The sequence below is a fragment of the Danaus plexippus genome, assembly GCF_018135715.1.
Source record: "Danaus plexippus chromosome 9 unlocalized genomic scaffold, MEX_DaPlex mxdp_24, whole genome shotgun sequence".
Classification (NCBI taxonomy): Eukaryota; Metazoa; Arthropoda; class Insecta; order Lepidoptera; family Nymphalidae; genus Danaus; species Danaus plexippus.
In genome coordinates this window covers 4,538,773-4,548,570 of record NW_026869847.1, presented here as the reverse complement: position 1 = coordinate 4,548,570, position 9,798 = coordinate 4,538,773, and the positions used below count along the sequence as shown (strand labels likewise).

Genomic DNA, 9,798 nt, shown 5'->3' with positions numbered 1-9,798 from the left:
TAATTTCCCTAGTTTTTCCTTGCAGCCAAATAAATGGTTTAAACAATAGAAGCTAAACTCTACTATTATTAATATTGTACACTTACTTAATAATTAAATTAGGTTTTCATAAAAAAAAAAGAATTATTTATTGGCGATGGGCTATAATTTGTACTCTTCTAAAACTAAACACTACTAAAAATTACTTTATAAATAACATTAAATTATTTTCATAAAAATTATAATTAATTATCATCACTGCTATTTTTAAAGAATATTATTTTCGCTTTTTGCTCGACTGGAACAGGAAGTTGTACGATGAAATGATCCAAAATTATACAATGGTGTATTGAAATGAGGTTCAGATCCTTGCATTGAGGGGGTTACACTGTGAGTTGCGCTTGTGGGTTGAACTGGTCTTTTCCCAATTATAAGAGGAAAACATTCATCTGGAATACATGATAAAGCACTTTGTATCCTATTCAACCTATTAGAACATTCCTCAAAATGGTCAGTTAAATATTTTAGTTCTGGAACAAATTTTGCATTTTGGTAAGTTTTTAAATTTTTGTCTATGACTTTTAAACCTTCTGTAGATGTAAATGTAACTTTTTCGTTGTTATAAAAAAACATTTCAATATCTGTGCCATTTTCCATTAGTTGACATTTAGCTAGAGGAGTATAAAGAGTTATTTTGGGTGTCTTTGCTTTCACTAGTTCCACAAAACGAGCTGCATATAAATATTTTTTCCAATGTTTCTGGGGTAAATTGTGATATGTAAACACTTCATTAGGATTGGGGTTGTGTTCGGTTATAAAAGCTTTATCCCTTTCTTTGTCTACTGAGTAAATTACTATTTTCATACCATCTTTTGATATTTTACAAACTTCAGCTACTCTTTCCTCTCTTTCTTTGCCTTTTCGTTTAAGGAATTCAACAGTTACTTCAGATGAATCAATTTTTAAAATAGCATTTCTTGTCCTGTGTGAGATAGTGGGCAGTCTATCTGCACAAAGCGGGGGAACACTTAAAACATTTGAAGTGATTTTACATGACTTTGGCTCTGTTCTTTTGTCTCTGTTAATTTCACTTGAACTACTCTCTTCAGGTTTGACACCTTTAATGTCCAAGTTGTTCTTAGATGGAATCTCAGTAGGTTCACATGAATTTACATAGTTTTGACTAGTTATTTGTGGCTGTACATTTTGAATACTTAACAGTTTCAGAGGTTCACAAGCGGAGGAAGCACAGTTGCTCTGTGGTTCAAATACATTGTATGAATTATGTTCAAAACATTTACTTGATAATAAGTTCTCCTTATTATATTCTTTGTTAAAGTTGTTAGGTTCATTAAATAAGTAATCCAAATTGGATTTTCCTTCAATTCTTGGTTTCTGGCTATGTTGAGTGCTATGCAATGTGGTCAGAAATCCCGAATCCCTTGATAACTCATGTTTGGGAATGCTGGTATAACTGCTATTTAAAAAAGGATGTTCCATAATGCCTTTCAAAGTAATCCTTTTTGAAGGATCTTTACATAAAAGCTTTTGTAACAAGTCCTGAGCTGGCATCGATATCTCAGATGGTATTTTGTAATCAGCATTAATTACTTTATTTAAAGTAGTTTTTACATGTTGTGTATGAAACGGTGGGCTACCCACTAAAAGTGTATATAGCATACAACCTAGACCCCAAACATCAGCTGGAAGACCATGCATAGCTCTCGATGCAACCTCAGGAGATATGTAATTAGGTGTTCCACACATAGTAACATGTTTTTCGTCTGGAGCATTCAATTGAGTTGCTAAACCAAAGTCAGCGATTTTCACATTCAAATCTTTAGTCAACAACAAATTGTTTAGAGATAAGTCTCTATGAATAATATTATGAGCATGAAGGTATAAAACTCCACTCACAACTTGTCTAAATATATCAGCAGCAGCCTTTTCTGAAAGGCCCCTCGTACCCAATTTGAAATGTTTAGCTAATTCACCATTATGTGCTAGTTCTAAAACTAAATAAACGTAATGTACATCTTCAAAGAATGTGTACAACTCTAATATAGCTGGATGTTTTAAGCGAGAGTGTATTGTAACCTCTTGTCGAACTCTTCCAATCATACCAGCACTAGCCATTAAAGCTTTATCTATCATCTTGATGGCAACAAAAATTCCGGTCTTTCGACATTTTGCTCTATATACATGAGCAAATCCACCTTTGCCGAGATGCTCAAGCAGTTCATATTCTTCTATTCTATCTCCAAACATATTTCTTAATTATAATATTTGTTTATAATAATATATATAATACTTTTTATGTAATTTAATAAAATTTATTTTTACAGGTTTTTCCATTATTTCTTTGTATACTGAAAATAAAACAAAATCACATGTTATATTAAATAGCAATTCTAGCAAAATCTTTAGTAAACAATGATTATATTTTGTTTATTAACCTTAGCTACAATCCACTTAGCATCCTCAACACTTTTTTGTATTATATCCTTAATTCTTTCGGGATCAGATTCAGTTTTATGCTGCTTATAACTCTGTAATTATAGAAGTCTTTAGAATATCATTATCAAAAATATTTTCTAATAAAAACATCTATTTTACCTGTTTGACAGCAAATTTATAATGTTTACATGCATCCGGCGGCAACTTTTCACACTCTCTTAACAAGAATTTATACAATAGTCGAGATGTCATAACAGCTTTTGAATCGGAGAATTGTCTAATTATTCGACCAATCATTACAACTTTCTGATTCCGGATTGTTATATTTATAAATTACATAATATTCTCAGCATCAAGCAGTTATGAACATTAACTTGACATGCATGACGCATCTTATGTACGGACTACAGACGATACATGTAAACATCAAATGATATACAAATCTTCCAGATCATTACAAATTAATACAAAAACAGTGACAATCAAACAAAGTATACTTCCTACTTTATAATTTAAATTCTTAAAATTCCATGAAAACTAAAATGTAGTTTTTTTGTTACAATTATATAACAGGTATGGGAAAAATATGTCATATGCAGAATTCAGTAAAAATGTGATATATTACTTACATACCAATAAAAATTTATTCAATTTTCAAATTTCTACATATTACAACAAACGTTTTCATGGCTATTACGGTTTTTATATTATGATACCGATATAGTTAGACTTCATGTTATTGTCTATGGAAAACTTGAAGATTAAAAATATTTTGTGCATGTGTCAAAATTTTTCATCTGGCAATTAGGACTAGTCTCCATCTTTTTGTCACGATGCCTCCTAAGAAGCAACCAGAGAAATCCGGTATGTTATATATTTTCTAAAAGATTTTCTCTGAGAAAGTGTTCGTTTTAAGTTTTTAAGCAATAAATAAGCATCTGATTATATAGATTACTGATAGATCATGTAAGTTAATATTTACCAATGAAATTCCTTGTACTGTGGTATTCTGTAAGCCACGCGGTATGGACAAAATATATCAATAGTGTCAAGTGTACATTTTCACTTAAAAGTTATTCTTGGTTAGATATTTACAATTCTATACATTCTACTTTATTTTTATAAATAAGGTCAATAAAATGTAATGTATAAAATTATATTGATTTTAGTTGAGGTTAGGTCGACGACATAGGTTTGATGTTTTATTTTTTTTTCATTTATCAATCGAAGTTATAATGCCTGCTTTTTATTATTTAGCCTAATAATTAATTATCGAATATATCTTTAGGGGCGCCAGGGGCTAAGCCCGCTGAAAAGAAACCCGCTTCCGCTAAAACTCCAGCGGCGGCACCCAAGGCTGCATCTGCAAGTAGTAGCGCTGCTAAACCAGCATCCGCTAAAACACCTGCACCTGCGCCGAAAGCTGCAGCACCTAAAGCTGCATCTGCTGCCAAGGCTGCACCAGCTAAAGCGGCTCCCGCTGCCAAGCCTGCTGAAAAGAAACCAGCATCTGCACCCTCCGCTAAGCCAGGCTCTGCTAAGGCAGCAGCTCTTAAGGCTAAGTCTAGTGCAAAGCCCTCTGTGAAGAAGGCTGCATCCAAAGCAGTCAAGCCCAAACCAGCAGCGGCTAAACTTAAGATTGCACCCAAGCCTAAGAAGACTGGCATCAAGGGACAGAAGAAAGTTGTTAAACCAGTTGTAAAAGCCCTTAAAGTTCAACGTAAGGTATGAGACCAACTGACTCTAAATAATTGTAGTAATACTTGAATATAACTTCTATCAAATTTTGGATTGTTCATCAATGTGTGTATTGTATAAAGGATGACATTACTAAATTAACTTTTCAGGTTGTCAAAGGTGAACATGGAAAGCGTGTACGTAAGATCCGCACATCTGTGCACTTCCGCAGACCCAAGACTTTTGAACCTCCAAGGAATCCTAAATACCCAAGGAAGTCATTACCGAAGAGGAATCGGTGAGTTGTTTATTTGTTTTATTTACTATTTAAATGAAAGGTTAACAATGAATTCTCCTCCTTGCATATGGAAATATTTTATTTAAATTATTTTCTTCTGTCTAAAATAGCAAATGTATTGCTTTTCAGTATGGATGCATACAACATTATTAAATATCCGTTGACATCTGAAGCCGCCATGAAGAAGATTGAGGACAACAATACCTTGGTATTCATTGTTCACACCAGCTCCAACAAGCACCACATCAAAGCAGCTGTGAAGAAGCTTTATGACATCAATGTGGCTAAAGTGAACACCCTGATCCGGTAAGATTATTTTACAATATATTTATATTACAACTTTATAAAAAATATTACAATTACAATAATTTTAGTATTCATATTAAATAGTTTTGCAAAAATTATATTAGGTAAACTGATTTTTTTCCTTAATATAACACATTTAAAGTATTTATTAGTACTTTTTCATGTAATTTAATTTTTTTTTGTAACAAAAAAATATTTTTTGACTAGTTTTGAGTATTCTTATATCAGTGTGATTTACAAATCCATAATATAACCTAATATTATGAAATGACAATTGTTTTGGTTTTGATGATACATGAGAAGTAATATGTGAATGGAATATAAAATTTATATTGTCTATTTTGAGTGACTTTAATGTGTATGACAACTGCTTTAAAACAAAAATATTATGATGATATGTTATTGTGGGAATCTCTTTGATTGAGGATGAAATCAACAAATACAAATTTCTGAATTACAATTACTCATAAACACAAGTGTCTGAATTGTAGAACTATTCTAAATCGTCTGTTTTTTTCTTTTTAGACCTGATGGCAAAAAGAAGGCGTATGTACGACTCGCAAGAGACTACGACGCGTTAGACGTTGCCAATAAGATTGGAATCATATAAGCATATGTACAATATTTTCTAAGAATAAAAAAAAATAATAAAAGATAAATTGTTTTATTAAAACACTTGTTTCAGCCTGAAGCTTAAAATGTGCTAATTCAGGTATGTTTTATTTTTTAAGTTAAATAGTAATTTTATAAAATTATAGCCGTTGTAGCAAACAAAAAGAGTTATTGGTAGACAACTAAGGAATCTACATAGCCTGCCGAGGAGTCTGGAATACAGAAGACCTTGTCGTGCACCTGTAATGAACCTAAGATACACATATTTAAGATTGTATTAAGTAACTTGCACCACCATTGATGTTTTTTTTATTGGTTTTATTGTTTTGGTTCCAATGAAGTTGCAAATTATTATTTTTCTACTTATATTGTTTTAAATTTAACCTTACTCTTTCATTGACAATTCATACAAAATAATGAGGTTCTATACACTTTCAGCATGCAGTAATTATAGATGTAAAGCGACATATATGTACCTACATTTAACGCCTCGGTATTTATTTTTCAGAATAGTTCCAACAACCAGGGAGGAATATGTCACACAAATAAACCTTGTTTGGTAAGAATCAATTTATTTTACATTGTTATTAAGTTATAAAGTACTCTGAATTATTTTCATATGTTACTTAACAATTTTAGTTTAATAAAAATACTATGATGACATGTTTTTGTGGGAATCTCTTTGATTGAGGATGAAATCAGCAATACACACTTCTGAATTGTGATTACTTGTACTGTACACAATGGACATATGTATTCAACAAACTATAAAATCCTTTTTTCTTTTTTAGGTATGGTGATGTAAATGGCTGTATATGGTTCATCTCCATGACGTGATTAAAAAATTTAATAAAATATATGTATTTAATAACTTTTATAAAATATAAAAGAAACAATTGATTTTTTTAGTTTATTTTAACTACACCAACAGTTTAAGAAATTCAGCCAAATATAAATTTTTTCATAACTTCAGTTTTTTATTGGACCCTAAAAATAGAGCTTAATTCTGCTCTAAATTTATGCAATTGTCTTTTTCTACAAATAAAGATTTTTCAAGAATTATGTAATTTAAGTAAAATAACACCGATATCCATAATTACATACGGAGACATTGAAAATTAAAATCTCGCAGTTTTGTTTTTGCATTGTTTAATAATGAGCCCTTTTGCTCTAATCTCTAGTATCAACAGTTGTCATTAGACTTATTCGCTTTGAGAACGTCACAGGGGAAGGATCCAAAAGGATCTACCCTCGAGATACGGGCTTAGAGCCTAGAGGATCCGAAGGGGTACACTCTTTCCTAAGGGTACCTTAATGAAGAAGGGTGACTACTCGCAACATAATTCTGCCAACGACAGTGGTGATTACGTAGTCGGACCTTGTCTTCGCCAGCGTAGGCGATGTGGGTATGTTGTGGTGTCATTTTGGGGCATTCGTGTCTGTGATGTCAGTCGTTATTTCACCATAAAGATCTAAGAATATCGTAAAGAGACCTCCTTCCTACCGGGGAGTAATCGGACGCTACCACCTACATCTGGCATGCTTGTGAACACACGATAGATCTCTATGTGATATGTCCCGCCAGGCGAAACTTCGAAATGTTAACGGTTTGTGTTGGGTTAAAATCTGTCTTAATTAGTGTTAAGCTTATTCCAAATCAGTTCTATTGGGTTGAAGTATGAGGCTGATATCTGATCACTGTAATTTTTTTAAAGCCTATCCCCTAAAGGTACCCATTCATGATATTTGCGACGTCTGTTTGTGACTTTAATCCACTCCAATCATTACAAGTAAACCCTTCAAAGCGCACAACATATTCTTTAAATTGTTTAATCTGGTCGTTTTTAGCGTTATGCATGATTCCCAATTATGAAAGAGCAACAAAGATACTGTCACTCCATATCATTATTAAACCTCTGCAAAGACTCATCGTTGGAGAACCTACCAGTAATCATTGTATATTCTCACACATTGCTTTTCGGGTGCATTTCCAGCAATCCTACACTCTTCTTGCATTTTAATTCCTTTCACATGTCTCGCAAATTATTTCTTATTAATATACAACTTAAAAGCTAACTACCACTTGAAGAATCACTTGAAATTTACGGATATACTATGTCAATTTACGGATATAGGCGTAATAATGACACGAAAGGCTCAAAGATGATTCCAAAATTACCTATGATGAAGTCTTTTTCAGGAAATAGTATAATAATTTATTTTTCAAAGTGTAAACTTAATAAACATTTAAAAAGGAAGAAACGTTGAGTTAATTAGTTATTAACGATTTAGAATTCCATTTTTAATAATAATAATAAAGTAAATAAGTTATTCAAATTACTTGTCGAAAAACAATTTCAAAAAAAAGAATTACTAAAATAATAACGATGCTATCTAGTGGCCTTCAACTTACAGGTTGTACAGAAATAGTTAATAGAAAACATTATATTACAAAGGCTTTCTCAAATGTTCAGATAAACACAAACATTCAATTTTATTCTTAGTTGCTATGTAATAAATGTAATGACTAACTATAATAGATGATATGGAAAAGTTGAACTAATTAATACGACGAACCTGAAAATTTAAAAGACCTTTATGGTTTATTGCTAGAACATTTATAGGTAAATTTTTGAATGATACTTTTTAAGCTCACTAGTTGAAATGTGGTCGTTGTACATATAGGAGAACCCTTAACTTTTAAAAGACTGTGTCCCAAGCCTCTAATACAAGAAAAGGGCCATTTTAATTATAAATTAAATCTAATAAGTTCACAAAACAGTGACATCTGCAATAAAAAATTCACTTGATTTGTTGAAGTTATCGGCTCACTTTCCAGCTTTACGATATGTTTGAACATATTGTTATAGTTATCTAATGAAAACTTTTTTTCATAATATATACATATATTTCCTAAAAATACCTTTCGAGATAAAGAGGTCCAAAAAACTATTTTCTTAAAATGCACAGTTCCTACCGTTCCATGACAGTAAAGATCATACAGTAGATTTATTTCGGGATTCGTTTTATAAAATTCCATAGACTGAACTTTGTCATCTCGTTTTAGGGAGGATTAAGTCTTACGGGAATAACAATTTTTTAGAAACCAAAAGCTTGTAGAAGTCATAAGTATTCTACGTAGATGCACTTTCGATAAATTAGAATTTCGGAAGTCTTAGATCCCATAAATCACTAGCTGGACTGTCTTCACGCTCCGGTATTTGTCGAGTGGTCACATTAATTTGATTTTGTAAAGAGATTCCTTAACATGTCCATTCCAATTATATTAATATCACTAATTCCATTCTTGTAAAATATCTGCCCCGTGCCCTTCCTATTCATCACAAAGTGAATTTTTAAATAATAAATTAAAACAAGTACTTCAGAACAGGAAACACGGCTTACCATACCTGCTATTTAAATAAATTATATTGCGACAATATTATCTTGTGCTTTACATGGCATGACCTCCATTTAGTACAAGTGCGAGTTAGTACATGACTACTCGCTGTTAATAAAAATGGGACATTATTTCTTTCTCAATTACTTGCTATAAAATTTTCCCTTAAAACTTTTTATTACGCTTATCTTTTTGAAACCACATTCTACTTTTAATCTATGTAAATTATTCTAGTTTTTAGTAAGTACGTGTTAGACAAATAGTTTAGCTTGTTTACGTGAGCTATTTATCCACTGTACTTATAAAAATGAAGAATGTCTAGCTAAAAGCGGACGAAGACAATTTTTCATTTATAAAAAAAATGATTATCTTAGTGTTACCAGGTTGGGGAGACAAAAGAGCTGTTTCGCGACACTCCCCACCGGCCCTCACCTTGAGTGTCTGACCCCTATTGCGTCATCCACTTACACATTAATATTAAGTGCTCTCATAGTATCTACATGTTATATTTGACATAAGGAATTTTTTAATAACATTAAGTGTTAAATTGCTTGCGAGGAAAACAACAAACTTTTACAATTTTAAAAATCAATTCATAGAAATCAGTATCTAATTGTTCTAAAGTCTTAAATTAAAGCATTTACTAACTAAACTTCTTTAAAATAATAATATGAAAAAATGTCTTAAGATTTCAAATAGGTGTTTGTGGCGGGACACACTTCTGTTATTTGATGCAGACTTACGTATATCTGATATAATATATCGATTGACTATAATTGCCTTAGTTATAAGAAATATTCTAAACTAACTCATTATACCTAGTTAGGTGATGTTAAAGTTTTCACAAACGGCACAAGTAATTCACTAGAATGATAATTAATAAATTGCGCAACAACTTTACTAGAAGTGTCGGTTAACTTCATGAGTAGCCTTCCATGACACGTGTGTAGTTCTTCTTGCGTTATTTGTAAAACTTAAAGTGTATTAACAACGACGCGGGAGGGCTCACGTTCTATTCGCCTGTTCGTTCGATGCTCGTTAGTCGTTATGTCCGCCGAAGAATGACGTC

At 31.8% G+C, this 9,798-nt stretch overlaps 2 protein-coding genes and 1 long non-coding RNA gene across 3 annotated transcripts; 1 reads left to right on the top strand and 2 right to left on the bottom strand.

The window, feature by feature from the left end:
• Positions 1-123: 123 nt before the first annotated feature.
• On the bottom strand, positions 124-2,825 carry LOC116767461 (serine/threonine-protein kinase PLK4). The gene is made up of 3 exons (XM_032657787.2): positions 2,596-2,825; positions 2,436-2,528; positions 124-2,348 (listed from the first exon to the last, which is right to left on the bottom strand). The coding sequence occupies exon 3, from the start codon at positions 2,245-2,247 to the stop codon at positions 247-249; it is 2,001 nt and encodes a 666-aa protein (XP_032513678.2). The 5' UTR covers positions 2,248-2,348; positions 2,436-2,528; positions 2,596-2,825; the 3' UTR covers positions 124-246.
• Positions 2,826-3,143: 318 nt separating this feature from the next.
• Positions 3,144-5,376, top strand: LOC116767539 (large ribosomal subunit protein uL23). The gene is made up of 5 exons (XM_032657906.2): positions 3,144-3,300; positions 3,725-4,161; positions 4,284-4,411; positions 4,541-4,717; positions 5,243-5,376. Exons 1-5 carry the CDS (start codon positions 3,270-3,272, stop codon positions 5,325-5,327), a joined length of 858 nt encoding a protein of 285 aa, XP_032513797.1. The 5' UTR covers positions 3,144-3,269; the 3' UTR covers positions 5,328-5,376.
• On the bottom strand, positions 5,252-9,727 carry LOC116767197 (uncharacterized). The gene is made up of 2 exons (XR_004353297.2): positions 8,740-9,727; positions 5,252-8,663 (listed from the first exon to the last, which is right to left on the bottom strand). It is a non-coding gene; the product is annotated as an uncharacterized LOC116767197 (long non-coding RNA).
• Between the last annotated feature and the right edge of the window lie 71 nt (positions 9,728-9,798).